General features: G+C 37.4%; 1 protein-coding gene across 1 annotated transcript in view; it reads left to right on the top strand.

Annotated features, from left to right (window-relative positions):
* The window catches only part of shroom3 (shroom family member 3), a 61,535-nt gene extending 41,639 nt beyond the window's left edge, over positions 1 to 19,896 (top strand). Inside the window, exons 5-12 of the mRNA XM_016272420.1 lie at positions 418 to 3,424; positions 4,862 to 4,923; positions 7,096 to 7,797; positions 8,937 to 9,260; positions 11,692 to 11,782; positions 12,256 to 12,258; positions 13,376 to 13,648; positions 18,448 to 19,896. Of these exons, the coding sequence (XP_016127906.1) occupies positions 418 to 3,424; positions 4,862 to 4,923; positions 7,096 to 7,797; positions 8,937 to 9,260; positions 11,692 to 11,782; positions 12,256 to 12,258; positions 13,376 to 13,648; positions 18,448 to 18,786 (4,801 nt within the window). The 3' untranslated portion in view covers positions 18,787 to 19,896. The remainder of the gene's footprint in view (positions 1 to 417; positions 3,425 to 4,861; positions 4,924 to 7,095; positions 7,798 to 8,936; positions 9,261 to 11,691; positions 11,783 to 12,255; positions 12,259 to 13,375; positions 13,649 to 18,447) is intronic.
* The last annotated feature ends 1,868 nt before the right edge of the window (positions 19,897 to 21,764 follow it).

Here is a 21,764-nt window from a genome sequence, read left to right as displayed (position 1 = left end):
AGCGAACTCAAATTGTGGCTATGAACTCATTCTTATTTCATAAGAAGTAGTAAATCAATGTCTTTGATGTCTGTCCAAGTCTTAAACAGCTACTAATTTAGCTCAGACCGACAACCAGAACAGCATCTCGATCTGCAGTTATATTATCCCAGTAAAAATAATTGTTCTTAGGTCTATTCTTATCTTTTTCCCCATCCCAGTAAAATAATGAGAATTACTTTTGTATTTAATTGCATGTTATTTTGTGCGTTGTCCTATCTCAATATACTACAATTCATTTAATAGAATTTTTAGTTAAACTGTTGACCTAAGTTATTTTGGGTCATTGATGTTTTCCATTTAATCTAATGACCCTAAATAACTTGAATATACAGTTAATACTATATTACTCATGTGTCTTTTGTTTTTTTTCTGCAGTGCCTCAACCACAGATCTATCGGGATTTGAGGCAGGATTCCTTAGGAAGAGCCCAGATCAGTACAGTTCCCGGGGCAGCATGGAGAGCCTAGACCACACTCACCCAGCCTACAGCTCCTGCTATCAACTATCATCATCCAAATCCTCCAGTAGCATTGATCATCTGCATAGCAAGCGGGATTCTGCATACAGTTCCTTCTCGACCAGCTCCAGTATCCCAGAGTATCTTGCGGCGGCACCATTGTTTAACAAGGAGAGGTCATATTCCATGGAAAACGTTCCACAGAGAGAAGGAATGCAGCAGGCTGATATACGCTACATACGCACTGTCTACGACCCCCAACAAGGTGTGTCTGAAGAGCATGAGATCAGCTCTGCAGCCCTTATGAGATCCAGTGACAGCAGAGCACAGTCTAGAAGTGGGAATGTCTCAGGCCAGATCTGTCATCGTGGCAGCAGTAGTAGTGGAAGCAGTGGGAGTAGCGGAAGCACCTCCAGCTCACAACGCCACAGTGTTGGGCCAGTCTGGGATCCAGCACACAACCGGCACTCCTATGAGAACCTAAAGGGGGCTCCAGCCCCTCCATTACGCAGTGACAGCTATGCAGCATTTCGCAATCATGAGCGTCCCAACTCCTGGTCAAGTCTTGAACATGCTCGGTCGCAGCGGGCACTTCACAAGGGTTCCTGGCATCACTCGAGTGGTTCTGTGGCAACAGGAAAGTCCTCGTTTGGTGCTGAAGGTCAGTTGCACACAGTCATAGAAAAAAGCCCCGAAAGTAGCCCCACCACCAAACCTAAACAGGGTTTTCCTCAGGCTGCACAACCCGGTCGCCTCATGTTACCCACTAGTATCTACCCTGTTCCACCTCCCGAGCCTCATTTTGCACAAATTCCAACCAGCAACCCAAGCTCTGGAACTGTATACCCAGCACTGGCCAAGGAGAGCAAGCACAACAATCACTGTGACCACTTGGGTGGACCAGTAAAAGAGGACAGGGTCACCATTGAAAATGGATACCAAAGCAATGCTCCTAGCTCAAACCCTGTCCAAACTCATGTTTCGGCACAACCAAAGCTGTCCGATAGAGTGCAAGATGACACTCAAGTCAAACCTGGTTTTTATCGACCTCATTGGCAACCACAAATGCAGAAGTCACAAACACCATATGTACCCCAGGAAAGGAGGGACCCTTACACCCCTGTGCAACCAAGAGAAGAGAGACCAAAATTCTCTCTTGGTATGGAGGATTACAACAACTATAGGCCACCTCAAGATGAAGAACAAAATAAATGCAAAGAGCAAAGCATCCATCCAGATCCAGTTTACACTGGGAAAGTTTCACAGGGACAAGTTGCTCAAACACACAGAGGAAACTTCATGCAAACTCAAGGAAGTGACCACATAGTAAAACCTTCAAGGCACTACAGTGACTCTAGTGCTCTCCAAGAGAGAGGTCAAGACCTGGATCACCCCCTGACCAGATTGGAGAATGCACTTGCTGAGGTTCAACGATGCACCAGTCCCGAGAGTACAACTAGCCAATCCAGTTTCCAAAGTGAGCGTAGCATGTCCGTGCTGGAGAAAGTAAGTCATTTTGAGAGACAGCAAGTCAAACCTCGCAGTCATAGCAGCCTCTCCCACCATGGTCCTACGGCTCGTCCGAGCCAAACGCCACGACCTTCCAGTGCCAAGAGCTCCTTCTCTGGTGTAGAGGATGTGCGCAACATGTTGGAGAGAAGCAACAACTCGGTTCCTCATGGGAGAACTCAAAGTACTTCTAGCATGGCAAGTTATGATGGACACATGGATGTGCATCAAGATTTCCTAACAAGACGTGGGAGTAGTGATCATGCCCAACATCGACAGCCTGTTGTTGCCCATAAGACCTGTCTTCAAAGAAGTAAGAGCACCTTTCAGCTTGGTGAGGGGAATGGAAAAGACATCCATGGGAAAGGTGACATTCATGACATCTTGGGCACCATCCAAGACACATCTTTTAACAGAGCATATAGAGACAGCATTAAAGATGCACAGTCTATGGTTCTGAGGTCAACTTCCTTCAGAAGACGTGACCTTAGTGTTGACCCTCCACCAGTGCCAGCTAAGCACATGTCTCTAGAACGAAAAGGACCCAGTACAAGTCCAAAACCAGCTACAACATCCCCACACACTCCAAAGGAACGTCATGTTGTTCCTGTTGAAGCACCAAACAGAGCCTCTACTCCTGACCTCCCCAGTGTCCCAGCTGTTGGACCCCCAGTTATGCGGATCTGTGGACGCAAACGATTCACAACGGAGCAAAAAAAGCGATCGTATTCTGAGCCTGAAAACATGCATGAAGTTGGAGTGTTGACTCAGGAAACCAATCAGGCTGACAGGAAGGTTCAACAACAGTTTCTGGCAAGTGAGACGAGTGTTGCGGACAGACGCAGGATGTTTGAGCAGGTGGCGAATCGTAACGCTGACCCCAGATTTTTCTCCTCCAGGCCTGATTTGAAGCAAATGCAACAAGATGCACTTGTTGAGTATATTGAGCGCAAAACGGGTAGAAGAGTAGAGGGACGTCCAAACCGCCCACATAGCGCTTATCTACAGTCCGCTTCTTCCTCTTCTGCTGACTCGCGAAGCCTCATCTCCACCCCAAGTATGAGCTCTTTGCAAGAGCCAGCATATGATGGCCTCACTGGTGGTAAACGTAAATCCTTCACCCTTCCAGCTGGAATGCAAAGCTCCTTTTACCCCCTTAGGGGAAGCCACAACCACACACGGCCTGAGGTTTTTGGCCAGCAGTCAGAAGGCACAAATCCTGAATCTCAAAAATCAGGCCCAATCCTGACCAGACATACCCTTTCGCAGCACTTGGAAGTCTCTTTTGAGAGAGCCACCTCTGCCAGAAGCTCAGGGAGGTCAGCTTCAGCTGAGGATTTGCTGGACCGTAGTGAAGAACGTCCCATTTCTCAGCACTTTCGATCCAAGTCATCTCCTGTGGAGAACTTTAGCCAGGTAACACTCATTTATTAGCTGGGTGAACTTGACTGTGTCATTGGTTAGATCATTGAAGTGATGTGATTTCATACCACACAGTTAAACAATAATGTTCATGGCAGAGTAAATTTGCTTATTTTAACCCTCTTATTGGATAGTTACAACTGATTACTCACTCAGAGTTTCCTTAGCTAGAAAGCTAATGAAAAACCCTCAGAACTGTAGAGAATCAGCAGTCACAAGCAAACTATACAATTTTTCTTCCCACCAACCTTTTTAAAAATGAAAATGGTCATCATTTGCTCACATTTATGTTACTAAAAACTTGTATAATAATTTTTTCTGTGGAATGCAAATGAGGATATTTTGAAGAATGTTGTCCATACAATAAGAGTCAATGGGGTCCAACTGGACCTGGTTTTTGACGCCAAAACTTGGACTCATTGTATGGACAAAAACAGTCTTCAAAATATCTTATTTTTTTATCTTCAACAGAAGAAATTATGTCTTGACATGAGGGTGGATAAAAGATGGCATTTTAATTTTTGGGGCAACAGTTAAGCTGGTGTTCAGTGATAATCAGTGTATACGTTTTCAGCCAATTATGGTACTTGGTGGTCTGTCTGTTATAGGGCAAAAGGAACAGTCCCTTTCCTATAGATGGGCAGATAATCGTTTTTGTACCCTCTCCTGGTGCTCCACAGGAAGAGGCCAGTGATCCTCACTTCCTGTTTGGTGCCACAGAGCCTGGGTTTTAGTCAGAGATCTGACAGATGTGCAACAGATAACTGCACTCCTTCTGTGCCAGAGGGGAGGAGTTGGAGATAATGGACAACCCGTCATGGTTTTGGGTTTTAAATATTTGGAATTTAAGTTAAGAGTTAAAAGTTAAGAAAACCATTTATCTAGGAGAATAATTATCCTTTATGTAAACGATAATGGTTCTGGTATGATGATGACCGTGTCCAGTAGACGCACAACTATCCTGTGAAATCCCAGACTATTCCAGCAACGCAAAATTGGAAATGGTTCAAGCGAGAGATAAAATACCAGCATGATGACATTGCTACTTGCTGATATTGTGGCTTTACATAAACCTAAACATTCTGGCCATGAAAAAATATCAAAACCAAGCACACCATTCAGGTCACAGTCTTTGCATCTGTTCACAGTTCATGCTAATTAAATACGACATAGTTCAGCTATGAGGATGTTGTCATGCTGTGTCTATTTTTATTAACTGATCATAGTTTATCAGTAGTCATGGCATGCGCTTGAGTTTAAAATTAACATTAAAGTACCAACGTTCTCTAAACTTGAGGTAACCATGAAATAATGATTAACTTCTTGTTCCTGGTGAATGAAACTTCACTATTTTCACCTCTACCAGAAAGTGCTACAATGTCACGTGCTCATATAAAATATTATTTGTTCTTTTGTTCTCTTTTTGTCTAGGACTTCTTAGCCAGAGACCTTCAGTTGTTGAGAGTTTCCTCTAAGGAATCCTTTGAAAACAGGTTTGTGTATACATTAAAAAACATTCACTTCTCGTGTCTTACAAATAAAGTCCCATATACAACATGTGTAGATATTATTTTCCACAGAATTCACATACTAAAACAATTATACATGTAAACATTTTTTCATTGGATGATCTATATTTGCATTCTATAGGCTTTAAATGAAGACATATTTGCATGAGGAACATTTTTGTTCCTCAAGAATTGTGCAGCCCTTTAAAGAGCAAGAATTTCTTTGCAAGTTCAAAACTATTTGAAACTGAGTTTTATGGAAATATTTACCCATAAAAGGTCTTAAATTAAGGACCAAACCTTAATCGGTCAGTGGCAGTGACAGAGTCCCGCTGCAGCTATTTTTGAGTTTGTTTTGTGCCATGCACAAATTCCCACCAGAAGGATAAATGATTTGCATTTAATTTACTTTAAAAATGACAGGTACTGGAAACCTGACAAGCACAACATAATGATGGTACTTTCTCATTTCATATGCATGTTTTAAAGGCACAATATATAAGATTTACATAATCAGATATCCAAAAACTACTTGCACAGTGTGTTATATTTCATGCAGTTCTGTATTTATGCTATCCCAAAAGTTGTAATTCCTGAGAAATTCCCATTTTAAATAATGACTCGTCCCTAGTCATTGTCCCCTATCAATGACGTAATATCCGCACTATCCTGAGTTTCCGCCTGTAGTAACTATGGCAAAACACAGACACAAATGCTGCTATACAGTTAAACTAAATACATTATGGCTGTTGCGAATAAATTGATAATGAAATGAAAAGTGTTGACCGCAGCATTAAATTTAGATCTGCTCAATGTTGCGCCATTATTTTTTACACGTTTTTACAGTGTTGCGCATTATAACCAATCACACACGAGTCTGTTGAGCTTATGAATGCAATGGCCAATCAGAGGCGTTCAGAAGAGTTTTTTGTTCACTGCACGTGCTCGCCGACTGAATTCAGCTCTCACGCGAATTCTCTCATAAACAACAAAGTGCAGATGTAAGAGATTCATCCATCAAACCGTGTATAGACAGCTTTACTGATTATATGGGGAGTTTTTTGAGAGTGCTTAAACTCGTGCTAGACTGAAGTCAGTCATAATGTTCTTTGACAATGTAAATGTTCTTTGCTCGCATTCTCTTGTATAACTTATTCGCTGTTTGAATAACTGTGGAAAGTACATGTAATAAAAAAATTATAATTCATTACCTCATCCGGATATGACAAATATATACATATAAATACATATATATAAAGATGTATTTGTATATATACAGTATAAAAGTGTATTTTTTTCTGTAAAATATTGCGGACCTAAATGTAAAATATATTTACACAAATTAATATAGATGTTTGCTAAGTAATATTTATTTTAGACCATTTTTTATATATTTTCAATCTAAATATATTTACATTGTATAAACAAATGTATTTATTGATTTAAAAAAAAAAATAACATTTTGCATTTACCCAAAAAGTATTTTAAGTTTGGAAATGTATTTTCCTGACTCTTGAAGTACATTTTGTCATATATTTTGGCATTTGAAGGTTTAAACTAAATATTTTTCCCATTTCAAGAATATATTTCCTTAAATTGTGCTGCTTACAACATGTATTTCTAAATATATTTTGGGCAGACTCCATATGGGTAATTAAAATGGAAGTTTTCTGCTTTTGGAGCAGAATTTAAAATCAGAAATATGAAGCTTTTTAAACTATTTTTCAATTGTGTTAGGTTAGTTTGCTTTTTTTTTTCACTGTAAAATCACTTTAACACATGTATTGTGCATGTCTTGTGGCTCTCACGCGAATTCTCTCATAAACAACAAAGTGCAGATGTAAGAGATTCATCCATCAAACCGTGTATAGACAGCTTTAATGATTATATGGGGAGTTTTTTGAGAGTGCTTAAACTCGTGCTAGACTGAAGTCAGTCATAATGTTCTTTGACAATGTAAATGTTCTTTGCTCGCATTCTCTTGTATAACTTATTCGCTGTTTGAATAACTGTGGAAAGTACATGTAATAAAAAAATTATAATTCATTACCTCATCCGGGAACATCCTCCTTCATAGCATCATCAAGCTTCGCCTTTGTTATTGTTTTGAAAATGCGACCTCGAGTGGCGAAAACTTACATATTGTGCCTTTAATAGGGTGTTGGCGAACATGGGACACAAACAGCCGTCAAGTTCAGCACGTATGGAGAGGAGTTACCAGCTAAACCAGGGTCCTGTCCAGCAAAACGCACCTGTGTTGAGGCGTGAGCGTCAGAGACATTCGGACCGGCCTAGAGCACAGAGTGCTTCAGGTCTGGCTGCGTCTGTGGGACTCCCTTGCCCTTTCACCTCTCCAGGCACTGCTGCCAGCCTCGACTGGCATAACGGAGGCAGACTGCATCAGCCCAACCTGGACTCTATTGCATTTCCCGAAACTGGCCCACATAGTCAGAAGAGTCCACTGGGAATGGTGCGGCAAAACTCCAGCGACACCAGCACTTCTGAAGACACCCTGAAGGACTTCCCGTGTCCGGTGGCCACTCCGTCACCTCCACACCCAGAGGTCACGGGGTCACAACTTTGCACAAGGCTGCAAATCCTTCCCAAGAGCCCGGTTTCCCCAACAAAGCCACTTCTCTCTCTTCGGATCTCAGATTCTAACCTTGTAGATGTTCAGAGTATAACTGTGTCTCAAGATGATGATGAAGTGTTTTTTGTGCCTCCACCATCGCCTGCACCACTGCCCATCAGAGAGACAGAGATTACGGAGGACTTCCCGCCGCCTCCGCCTCTCACACCCCCAGTCGAGGAGAACGTGGAAGTGTCTTTACAGCATCCGGGACCATTACGACCCATCAGGTAGAGACACTTCTTGTTGGTCTTGAAACAAGGTTTCTATCAACCAATCAGATTTGAGGAATTAAGGGCTTGAACAAGATGATTATAGGTGCCAGTGGTATCCCTCGTGATTTTTTAAATGTAGGTTAGGGTTTGGCTTATGATTTGTTTGATAGGAATGTTGTTCCAAGAACAACAAACGAACATGTCAATCACATTCATCATGCTAAAATGGTACAGTACAGTCACATTTAAAGGAAAGTTCTGGGTTCAATACAAGTTAAATGTTGTATACCACAAAAATCAATTGCAATTCGTCCTTTGTTTTCTTTCTTAAAAAAAAAAGAAAAAATCAAGGCTATGGTGAGGCGACCCATATGACAAATATATACATATAAATACATATATATAAAGATGTATTTGTATATATACAGTATAAAAGTGTATTTTTTTCTGTAAAATATTGCGGACCTAAATGTAAAATATATTTACACAAATTAATATAGATGTTTGCTAAGTAATATTTATTTTAGACCATTTTTTATATATTTTCAATCTAAATATATTTACATTGTATAAACAAATTTATTTATTGACATTAACATTTTGCATTTACCCAAAAAGTATTTTAAGTTTGGAAATGTATTTTCCTGACTCTTGAAGTACATTTTGTCATATATTTTGGCATTTGAAGGTTTAAACAAAATATTTTTCCCATTTCAAGAATATATTTCCTTAAATTGTGCTGCTTACAACATGTATTTCTAAATATATTTTGGGCAGACTCCATATGGGTAATTAAAATGGAAGTTTTCTGCTTTTGGAGCAGAATTTAAAAGCAGAAATATGAAGCTTTTTAAACTATTTTTCAATTGTGTTAGGTTAGTTTGCTTTTTTTTTCACTGTAAAATCACTTTAACACATGTATTGTGCATGTCTTGTGACTGCACTTGAAACAGTTAACAATTTACAAATTGGCTCCATTTACTTTCTTTGTAAATGCCTGATTTAACCCAGATTTTGCTTGTGTTTTATGTTTTTCAAAAGAAAAGGAAGGAATTGGTGGAAATTCATTTTTGTCATGCCGTCGATTGTACTGAACCCCGAATATTCTTCAGCCTCATTACCGTAACATGATTTTCTGTAATTTCACATTGCAGCAACCGTGAGAATCTGACTGACGCAACAGCACATCCAGAGGCTGAGCTGCCATCGAGCGACCGCACGACTCCCTCTGTGAGCCCTGACAACACCAGCGCTGCCGCTCCTCCAGAGCAGGACGCCTCTGAGATCCTGGGTCCCGACTACCATCTGCTGTCCAGACGAGAGCGGACACAAGCCGAGCTGCTCGTGGAGACTTTAGCCCGAGAGCTGGTGAGCCACGACAAATCCCTCACCTCGCTCCTGGACACCTGGGCGGGTAAAACCACCCTGGATCTGATGGAGGACATCTTCCCATCACACAGCAGCCATCTGAGTGACAAGTGAGTGTTGAACAGATGGTGAAGGTAAAGCACAGGAATCATGTATCCCGTTACCCAATAATCAGGTGGATTTCATGCTCATAGGACCAATAAACACAAGAGCTCTTTGTTAAAAGCCGATTATATTAGTGCTCACAGGTCACGGCCTAATTTTATTGCGTTAACTCTGTTGTAAAGATAATGACACAGTTCTGTATGTTTCCTGTATTTAGTGCATAATTCACTCATGTTCCTTAATGGAGGACATCTTCCCATCACACAGCAGCCATCTGAGTGACAAGTGAGTGTTGAACAGATGGTGAAGGTAAAGCACAGGAATCATGTATATAGCGTTACCCAATAATCAGGTGGATTTCATGCTCATAGGACCAATAAACACAAGAGCTCTTTGTTAAAAGCCGATTATATTAGTGCTCACAGGTCACGGCCTAATTTTATTGCGTTAACTCTGTTGTAAAGATAATGACACAGTTCTGTATGTTTCCTGTATTTAGTGCATAATTCACTCATGTTCCTTTGAAAAAAGCGGCTGTGGCGGTACTGTGATACAGAGATGGTTTTGGATGATAATATTGTGGTGCTTTGATGTATACCATTAACTCAGTGATTGCTGAACTCATTTAGCATATTATTTACATGGTACACAAGGTATTGAATGACTAATGTGGGATTTTTAACGGCTGTTAATGATATCTAGAAACCAGGATGCAGTGTTTTTACTCTTAGCTAAAACTAAAACTATTAAGAATTGTTTTCCAGTAATTTAAATAAAGGAGAATAAAATAGAACAGAAATATTAGATGAAATACTTCAACTTAAAAAAATTAAATAAATTATAATCATTGCCTTGGCAACTAAGTGAAAAGAACAAGTACCAAAATTACTAAATCTAAAACGCGAATAAAAAATATAAGTTATATAAAACCTAATAAAAATGTTAAAAGATCAAAAATGAACAATAATAGTAATAATAATGAAAACTAAAAATATAAACAAAATATTTTTTTATTTTATAATTTTATGAACCTATCATTTAGTATTAATAAATACTATAATTGTATATAAATAATACTATAATAATACTAAGATGGCTGATATGTACTGAATGACATTTCAAAAATTAAATGGATAATAATAGCTCAAATGGTCTAATAGCCTAAAATCTGTTACATAAAATACATTCAAAAGTAGGTAATATTTTGACGAGATTATTGGTAGATTTAAAATGGTATTTCATCAAGCAGACATATAATATAAATTGCTATATCATTACTCCAAGTAAAGAATACCGTGGTCCAAAAAAAACATGGTCTTACATACTAAAAAAAAAGCCGTCAAAAACTGACCTGTTGACCTCCAGGGACCAATTCCGTTTCCGCTGCCCTGCGTCTGAGGGTTATCTGAGATTGTGCGGATGGAGGTAGAGTCTTACACATGACTGTACTGACCATGAGAGCATGTGTGTGTCCACGGATCTCTGCAATGTGATTCAATGTAAGAAGATATCCATGTGCTCATATAAAACAAATACACTGATCTAAGGTGCCATATTTTACCATCATTTGAAAGTCTTTGAAGAAAACATGAAATATATTCATTGAAAACAGGATTTGTAGCTTTTTGTCCAACACAAACATACCAACGGCATGCTTGGAAAGATATCAAACACATGGGAACTCATAGATAAAACAGATGAATGTTCTCTCACCTCACATATCCAGAAAACGGATGATCTTGATTAGTTTTGTCAGATTTTTCACAGTTCGTCTCTCACGCGTCTCTCACGCGCCTCGTCTCTCTCTCTCTCTTCGGTCTATAAGAAGAGGCGACGTGCTAATCAGCACAGGACTACACTTACATCTAGTGGCCGATCATGAAATACACACATTTCACCATCTACCTGCTGAATGGAGAAACTTGTGACACGCACAGATACTAGACACAGCTTTGCAGACATGCTCATAAAATATATTGTTAAATAACAATATTCAATTTTCTTTCTTAAACTTTTTAGTTCAATGCATTAGGATTATGCATGCATAAATAATTAACAAAACTGTGAAAAGTATGGTACTGCCATGAATTTTTTGGACATAATGCCACGAAAAAATAGGATAATAGCTTGTTTTTTACATTTATGAAATTGGCATTTTGCTTTTTATCCAAAGCAAATACATTTATGCATTTATTTACTGTATGTACTATGGTAACAGCACAGTAAATTGTTTTAAAACATCTATCTGTCACTTATAAAACGCCTGATTATACGTGGTGTGTGTTTGTTCTGTTGAGTCGCTGAACTAAACGTAGAATTACGTGTGCTCTGTTTGACACGGGGAATGTGGATTTGAGCCATTCTCTGTCCCTCTATCGGACTAAACAGGGCATTCAGGAGTAAAACTCTTTGTTTGGTGTGTTTGACCTCTGTTAGGGCTCAAGATGGTCCAGATACTCCCTCTCAGGCTGCTCCAAGAAAAATGGAAACCAACCTGGATGACGAAGAAGATTACTTGAATCAGAAGGTCAGATACACATTTATAAATGAACATATAAAAAATAAATAGGAATAATAAAGAAATGTCCGTAACTGCAACCTATCAATTATCAATACATTTCTAATGTATGAATATTTTATACATGCATTTTATATATTTATGTACGTTTCAGCATCTAATAATAATATTAAAACCTATCAAAAAATGTATTTATATTTGTAATGCATAAATATTTTTATAGAAAGATTTGAAATATTTGAGGTTTAGTTATTTATATTTGTTTTTCATTAAAAATCAAATTGTCATTATTATTTTAACATTTAATTATTTCATTTTGATTTCAATTATTTGTAATGCTAAACAGGGCATTCAGGAGTAAAACTCTTTGTTTGGTGTGTTTGACCTCTGTTAGGGCTCAAGATGGTCCAGATACTCCCTCTCAGGCTGCTCCAAGAAAAATGGAAACCAACCTGGATGACGAAGAAGATTACTTGAATCAGAAGGTCAGATACACATTTATAAATGAACATATAAAAAATAAATAGGAATAATAAAGAAATGTCCGTAACTGCAACCTATCAATTATCAATACATTTCTAATGTATGAATATTTTATACATGCATTTTATATATTTATGTACGTTTCAGCATCTAATAATAATATTAAAACCTATCAAAAAAATTGATTTATATTTGTAATGCATAAATATTTTTATAGAAAGATTTGAAATATTTGAGGTTTAGTTATTTATATTTGTTTGTCATTATTATTTTAACATTTAATTATTTCATTTTGATTTCAATTATTTGTAATGTTTAAAAATAATTAAGAAATATAAGTAACTAAACCCTTTCAAAAATATAATTATATTTGTAATATTTTTATACGTCGATTTTGTATATTTATGCAAATGTTTTAACATCTAATAATTAGTAAATATAAGCACTCACCAAATATAAGCAACCTACCAAAATATATTTATATTTGTAATGCATAAATATTTTTTATTTTTATGCACAATTTTTATGTTCCTTTATGTAAATATGTTTTAACATCTAATAATAACTAAGAACAATAAGTAACTAAAAGCTATCAAAAATATATTTATTTTATAATTTATAAATATGTTTTATATACCAACACACACACACACACATATATATTTATATTATAGTTATATATTTGTTCAAAAATATATGCATGAATATTTTTTATATTTGTATACAGAAATTGTATATATTTATTAATGTAAATATGTTTTAACATTAAAAGTTAACTAGTAAATATAAGTAAGTAAAATCAATAAAGAATATATACTGTAATATATTAATATTTTTATACATATATTTTAGATTTATGTAAACATGTTTTAACATCTAATTTTTTGGCCACTTTTGTACATTCTGAATGATATTTTAAGATATATTTGGATTTGATTTATTTATTTGCTTGCTTGCTGTGTGGTAACAATGATTGCATTGTTTACACTCTCATACTGGATTCATAATGTATTCACTGAATGTAGTGGCACATAAATGAGCACAATGACACAAAGCCATTCTTCATTTCTCCAAGTCAGTGTGTTTGTTGATGGTGCAGTGTTGTGTCTGGTCATGCAGGTAGAGCTGTTGCAGGCGCTGTGGGTGAGCATGCGGTCGCTGCAGGGGGAGAGAGACGGGCTCTTGGAGCAGCAGAAGCACTTCACGGCTCTGGGCGAGAGCATGGAGGCTTTGGTTCAGCAGCGCTGCAAACCCAACGAGAGAGAGAAGTACCGCATGTTCGTCGGAGACCTGGAGAAGATCGTCAACCTGCTGCTGTCGCTGAGCGCTCGACTCGCCCGCGTGGAAAACGCCCTCAGCACGCTGGGCGACGACGACGCTGCAGAGGAGAGGGTGAGGAGCGTCGCAGGAAATAAACAGAAACCGATTTCGAAGTTTCTTGCACCAAAACCGGTTTAATTTAATCAGTTTTATCATTTTCATTCATCGTTCTTACATTTAGAAACAGGGTTATTATAGTTAACTAATACTAAAATTATTTTAAAAATTACTGAAATAAAATAAACTAAAAAATTTACCAAAAATAAACTTATATTTGTAAATTGGAAATATTTTAAAGATTTTATACATACATTTTAAATATTTATTCACAAAAATATGTTTTAACTTCTAAAAATTAACTAGTAAATATTAGGGATGTGCGCGACGACTAATTTGACTGTCGTTTAAATGAAAGTTTTGTATCCGACTTGTCGACTAGTCTAAAAGCAAGAAACCCCCAAAAGATGGTAAGAAAAAAAAAACCTCTGTGTGTGCGTGTAGCATATATAATAGCCTATATTTGAAATACTTAAAATATGAATCACACTGTCAAATCCCTCAATGAATTCCGCTTGCCGCACACTTGCCTCGCGTTATCATCATTTCATTTTAGGCGGTCGTTAAAAAGAAAAAATAAGAAGAGCATAAAATCAATGTCGGCCAAAGCATAGCTTATTTATTCAAATCAGCTGGGGAAATGTAGAAAAATGGAAAATCAATCAATAGCCTGACAGAATTCTTAATCTTCATATAACGTTAGCCAACATATTAAAGGGGTCATATGATGCTTTTTTTAAAGATCATTATTTTGTGTATTTGGTGTAACAAAATATGTTGACATGCTTTAATGTTCAAAAAACACATTATTTTTCAAATACTGTACATTATTGTAGATCCTCTATGCCCCGCCTCTCTCAAACACTTCGTATTCAACAAACTCCCTCCTTCCGACATGCGCAGTCTGCTCTGATTGGCCAGCTGACCCAGTGCATTGTGATTGGCCGACCACCGCAAGCACTCGTCGGAAATGTAACGCCCCTTACCATAATCGCGAGCTTCATCTTTCAAAATAAATGTTAAGACCGTAAATAACGATCGTCCACAAAATGCATTACTGTTCTGTTGTAAGTAATCTTAAAGATTCCTAAATGCATCTACTTTCAGAAGGCCAAATAAAGTGCTTTTGCTTTCGCCTAGAAACACACAGCGTCTCCCTGACATGCTGCTTCAACACTAACTGCGGTTACTGAAACCACGCCTTCTTTCTTTGCGTGCACATTTGGGCGGCATTATGCAAATATTTCCACATAGTGAGGTAGATATGTGGGGGCGTGTTAGAACGAGCCGTTTTAGGGGGGCGTGGCAGAGTCTTAACTTTGATAAAGAATATCTCTTTGGGTTTGAGACTTTAGTCTTTGCAACTTCAGGGATCTTATCTGTGCACAATCAGCTTGTAACACTCCAAAGAGAAAGGAAAACTTGAAATCGCAGCATATGACCCCTTTAAAACACAAGTCAAAAACAATAGGAAGGTTTATCAAGAAATGGCATTAAAACAGCTTTTAAAAATGTACTTCGTGTAGGCTATATCGTCTAAAAACAAAACAATGCAACAATGCCCACTTTACTTACTCAGACCATGCATTATTTGTTCAGTGAAATTATCAACGTGGTCTGGTGAAAGACGTGACCTGAGGCGATTAACAATAAAATTCCTGCACTTGAAAAAACGTGCTCGGCAGGAACTGAAGTCGCTGGCACGCAGAGATAACGAAAAGCAAGCCGATAGAGTTTCAGAAAGCGCCTAGACATCCCGCACCACCACCGAAGTGTATGGGATGATATTAGACTCAAAATGATTCATAGATGCACGCACAATTATCCATGTACTGCATACATTTTATACATGTATCTTACTAACCACAAACAAATGGCTTTCAATTTGAAATTCGGGATTAAATGATTGTGCAGCGATTTGTACAAATACTATTGTCTTCTACCGTAGAAATATAAAAAAGACGTTTTATTGAAATTGTTCTAACTTAACTTGTCTTAAGACACAGAATAGCTTATATTAATTTTGCCAAACAAGAACTTTGTTGACGGTACCTTGAACATTGTGAATATGGAAACATTTGGATTTGTGCCAAATGAGAGAGTAAGAAAGAGGATTATATGGCCAAACAATTAAAACAAAAACATCTCCAGAATAAAGTCATTAGCCTATAATGCGAGATTAAACTCATTAAATATCCAGAAAAATGTAGAAATAAAATATTGAGAATAAAAATTATTACATTTCGAGTCGTTCATCAGCATTGTCAACTTCATCTTTGCAGACACTGACTCAGAAAACAGTTTAGTAATAAGTTGCCTAAATAAAATATGTTCTAGCTATTTTTGTGATACGCTTGAGCGCGGAATAGGCTTATAGCCTATAAAACGCTTGTTTAGTATAGTTTAGTTTGTTAATTTAATAGTTTAATTAAATATAAACATACGATTACTAATGGCTTAAATGAGCGACTATAATAGCCCTTTTAATAATAATAATAATAAAAGGAAGGAATAACTGACAACGTGCCGTTGAATTACAGAGAAAAAAAAACAAGGTACCGTTACAAAGTTCTTGTTTGGCAAAATTAATATAAGCTATTCTGTGTCTTAAGACAAGTTAAGTTAGAACAATTTAAATAAAACATCTTTATTATATTTCTATGGTAGAAGACAATAGCCAAACCAAAAAGAAACAAAGAAAACACAATGTAACATTCATAAAACCGTACTCAATGGAATGCGCACATGTGACTGGGGCTAGTGCCATCTAGTGGTGGCTGATTTTCTGTGGCTCAGCTGCGCGTGGGTCGCGAGCTGTGTGTGTGGATTGGGCAAGGCTAAAAGGGTGGAATGAAAGTCTCAAAATTCAAATGAATCAAATAGAATCGACTCAGAAGAGACTGATCCACAAATGCACATTTTAATCGCTAGTTAGTGACGCACATTTGCGAATTTTTCAAATCGTGTACACGTTAATGAATTGCACTGGGCCTTGTTCGTTGGTAGTTGTGTGTGTGGGGGACGTGAAATGCTGTAAACTGTGAAAATGAAGTCTCAAAATCCAAATGAACCGAACTAGATGTCAATTAATGCACGCATGTCACCTGATCCACATATGCACGGATTCCTTTTTGCATGAGCAATTTATGATATATTAATGCAGAACAGAACATTTTTATTCGCAAACATCTCTGTATTTGTACAAATCGCTGCACAATCTTTTAATCCCGAATTCCACACTCAAATTGAAAGCCATTTATTTGTGGTTAGTAAGATACATGTATAAAATGTATGCAGTACATGGATAATTGTGCGTGCGTCTATTAATAATTTTGAGTCTAATATCATCCCATAGAAGTGGGTCTTCGTTAGAGGAACAGATGGCGCGGACGGGATCGCAGGGTTGTAGTGAATGATGTGATTGACACATTTGCTGGCTTTAGTCAGCCTCTAAGCTGAACACATGTGAGGTCTGAGGTAAAAATGTAGTTTGCGCCCGGATAAACTTTAAAAAATAATGTATTATTTTTCAGACGTTTTATTTTAACTTGTTATTTCAAATGTTTTAAATGCAATGTTAAAATGATGGTAATTTGAATGATAAAATCGTTAATTTTTTTCTGTAGTGTAATCGACTTATTGTTTTCAGCGTCGACTAGTAGGAGCTGTACCGTTTAGTCGACTAGACCCGCACATCCCTAGTAAATATAAGTAACTAAAACTAATCAAAAATATATTTATAATTTTAAAAATATATATATTTCTTTATACAAATATTTTAAATATTGATTTATGTAAAAAATCTTTTAACATCAATTTTTTTAGCCATTTTTGTGCATTCTGAAATATATATGAAACTATAAATAAAATGTTTTATTTCAGATAGTTGGCAAAACAACATTTCTCATTTTCATTTAGTTAAACTTGATGCGCAAAAATGAATAACTATATTACTATACATAATTTTTACAAAATTGTAAACAAAATGACTAAACCTTTGACTAAAATAAAATGAAAAGGCAAAATATAAGTCAAAACTAATGCAAAATATTAAAAAAGTATAGTATTTCAATTATACTAAAAAATAAATTAAATTAATGTAAACATTTGTGAATTGTAAATATATTATATATAATCATGTTTAGACCTAAATGGCACATTTTTGCTTCTGTAACTTTAAGACTTCTATGTAAACACAGTTTTTGCCTATATGAGATGGACAGTAATGAAACATAATTATTGATAATTTTATATGCAAATATGGTATTTACATACAAGGTGTACAAGGTACAGCAAAAAGCAAAGCAAAAATGTCCTGCTGCTGTCGATCCGTTATATTTAGTGCCGTCACATCCATGCAAATAATGTTTTTGCAAAGTGGTATAACTAATGATCTGCATTACAGGTTTACAAAACGATTTGCGCTGAAATGTGGTGCACAAAACTTCAGACCGATATGATCAGGCATGTTATAAATCATCAAGCGTTTCAAAAGAACAAGGAAAATGGGATTATCTGCTTTAATACGCCAGTGAACAAACAAGGATCTGGTTTGTAATGTAATCAGTCTGACACATCTACTGCCCTGCAAAGCCACTTTTACCCATCCTGCCTTAAATAAACATGTACAAAACAACAATTAGAGATCATTTTAGAAGATTACCGCATCATAAACACTTTGCCTTTGGGAGACGCCAACATCAAGCACATAAACACACACTGTGCTTTAGTACTGGGATAGTTATGAAGGTCAATTTAATGCATCCTTGCTGAATAAAATAATTAATTTCTGATATGTCTGTGTGTGTCTACAGGAATCGCTGCAGCTGAAGAGGAAGCAGTTGTGCAGTCAACAGGAAGACGCTCACGAGCTGAAGGAAAACCTGGACCGGCGTGAGCGAGTGGTTCTGGACATTCTGGCGGGTTACCTGAGCGGCCCGCAGCTGCGCGACTACCAGCGTTACATCCGCATCAAACCCGCCCTTCTGATTCGCCAGCGCCACCTGGACGAGCTCATACGGCAGGGGGAGGAGCAAGTGCAGAGGCTGGAGGAGACCCTCCCCGCTGAGTCCCGCCCAAAGAACACTGACTCCGCCCCCCAAACGCCACACTGTTTTAACTTGCCACGTCCCACCACTGTGACCTCACTCTGACTCCGCCCATCATAGAATGATGTCGCTTACAGCTGAGGACGAATCAGATTCAACGCAATGCACACTGACAAGTGCCTTGAATGAAGGAGACTATTTCTGACTTTTTGAAGTATGGAAGACCATAACTGTGGTTTATCTACACTAAACAAATGCACAGTGCATTTACACTACATACTTGGCGTATAGCACAATACTGAAGCACAATGCTAATTCCATGGCCCAAAATGCCTCGTTGTGATTGGCCGAAACACAAATAATTTCTAGCCCTGAGCACTTTGGAACACATGAACCACTATGACGTCACAAATACAGGAAACTATTGAACACGCAAACACTTTGTCTATTTGAAATTCCGGTTGTCGATAAAAGCAACAGCTGATTATTTATGATTTTACGTTGTTTAGAAACTATTTTGTACTCTGTACGTTGCTGTACATACTCAATCCCCTCGTGATTTTAAAATGTAGATGGTTAAAAAGCAGAATAGATATTGTATTTTTGTAAGCAAATGACTAGCGAGGGTGTTTTTGGGCGGCTTTAACGGGTGCTATTATACCTAAATCAGAAAAAATATTGATGGTTCATCAGCACTTGAACACAATATCAGTACTTGGTTTCAATAGTGATTAGGATGCGAAAATTCCATTAAAACTGAATATTATTCACAACTCGGCTGCATGCAGGGTGTTTTCTACTTCTTGGTTTGATCACAATGCACATGCCCAAACTATTTTGCCAATATATTTTATTTTATTTGAATTTGTGGCTGTTTTTTATTTGGAGAACATCTTTATTTACGAAATATCTAACCCCGGCACATCTGTATGAAAAGGCCGCAATAGCAGCAAACTGTAGATGCTCGTAATAGAAGCATTTATATCGGACTGTTCTTGTATAAGAGGCAGAACAGCTGTTGTGAACCGATACACATGCAATTGTTTTTTCGTTTGTTGGAGCTAATCTGAAGAAACCGTTCGGCCTTGCTTTACACTGTTTAAAAGCAAAAAGAGCACAATTGGAAGGCAAAATAAATCTATTTTTGAAATACAACCTCATTGTTTTGCAGTTGCATTCTTTGCAGTTTTGTGAATTCAAATAAAAATAAAATACTGAGACACTTTGTTTGATCATGTCTTGTAAACACTATGGAAAATGATAACGCTGAAATGTCACTTAGCATATTAGTATATTAATAAAATTGTTTTCATTAAACAATCACTCATATTTCAGCAGTTTTATACCTAACCAAAATGAATCCCACACACTGCTTTAGCTTGTAAATCATATTTTAATGCAACGTTGTCACGGAAATTGGTCACCTGGTCAGAAGGTGTGGGAATACATTCACCTTTATCTTGAAATGATCTCTTTAGAGAGAATCAAGTCACTTGATAACGGTCATAATATGGTCCGTACTTCAAAGAATACTGCAACAGGAAACTAGCGAAACTGCCAAACAAACAATGTAATGGTAACCAGATCAGGGTAACGGCTAAACCCTAGTGATATGCACTACTTTATCAGGGCTGAGCAAGCAATCTGAATCATTTAAACAGCAGCATGAAGGTTCAGATATGATTCGAAATCAAAGAGAAAATGGTCTAAAAATGTAGCATGAAGCACAACCAAAAATGCTGAGAAAGATTGCTTGATTTCATGCTCCAACAATGTGATTGGTCTGATCTTAAAGCATTGAATCAAAGGTCAAGACGGTTTTACAAAGGTCAAAGTCTTTGTCTTTTATTCAAATAATAACCATGGAACTTAAAGGTGCATCACAAAGTGTAAATATTATGCAAGACTCAATGCAGAGCAGAAGCACAGCCAACACACCCGGACACGTCGAAACATGTCAGCAAACACATTTCATACCCACAGATCAGGCCGTGATGTTTCCATGGAGTTAAAAAATGCTCAACTGTGATAGGGAGAGATCAAGAAAAACACCGAACTCCACCGGTCAGATCATACTAAACCCTCCTCCCAAACTCTGTTTTCCGTATCTCTCAGATCAGACAGAACACACTAAAACAGGTTTAGCCCAGCATGCAAATCATCAAGCCTTGAAACTCAGAGAACTTCCATTCCCACAAAAAAAAAAAAAAAAAAAAAAAAAGAGTGAGAGAGAGAAAACTTGACCCAAGTCACTCAGATGCTTAAGCAATGCTTCAGGAGGTCTGTGAGTTGCGGTTGTTTTGGCATCTCCTCAGCAACAACTGGAATGTTCTTATAGATGGGTTGGAATTTGGAGGGTTTTTTTCTTTATCGCTCATCCAACATATTGAGATAAGTAGGAAAGGTGAGTTAAATATTAAACGGTCTAAACCATCTAGGAGCTTACCTGTGGTATTTATCACGAATGCATACAGTGCTGGAGAGCATCAAAGTGTGAGATCACGTGAAGATAGTCACCAACTGCAACATCCCAACATGAAAACCGTAAATGAGACTGAAATGCTCACATCGTCTGCATAGTTTCCTAGATTCAGTACAAAGGGGGCACAAAAAGTTTCCTACACCTGCAGAGCTCAAGGGTAAAAACAATTACAGGGCACTGGACCAAAGATGTCCCTGCAGAGGAAATGAAAACCTTGTTATGAGCAGAACACGTATTTAGATGATCCTCAGTCTGAAACAACAAGACTGGAAATCTCATTTGTGTCAGTGCAAGCAAAACACTGTTGCATATAAGACTTGTTTAAGGGATAGTCCACCCAAACTTAAAATCCTGCCATCATTCACTCACCTTCATGTTGCTCCAAATCTGTATGGCTTTCTACCTTCTGATATTTTGAAGAACTGTGTCGTTTTGGAGGGGTCCAAAACAACATTGGACCCCATTGAAATTCATTGCTTGCATGGACCATAAAAACCTAACAGGTTTGGAACAACATGAGGGTGAGCAAATAATGACAGAACTTTCATTTTTGGGTGAACTATTCCTTTAGCATAATGCGTTCATAATATAAGAGAGGTGT

This window comes from Sinocyclocheilus grahami, unplaced genomic scaffold (assembly GCF_001515645.1).
Source record: "Sinocyclocheilus grahami isolate Dianchi unplaced genomic scaffold, SAMN03320097.WGS_v1.1 scaffold70.1, whole genome shotgun sequence".
Taxonomy (NCBI): Eukaryota; Metazoa; Chordata; class Actinopteri; order Cypriniformes; family Cyprinidae; genus Sinocyclocheilus; species Sinocyclocheilus grahami.
Note: the sequence above shows the minus strand (reverse complement) of the source record. Positions and strands in the feature narration are given on the sequence as shown.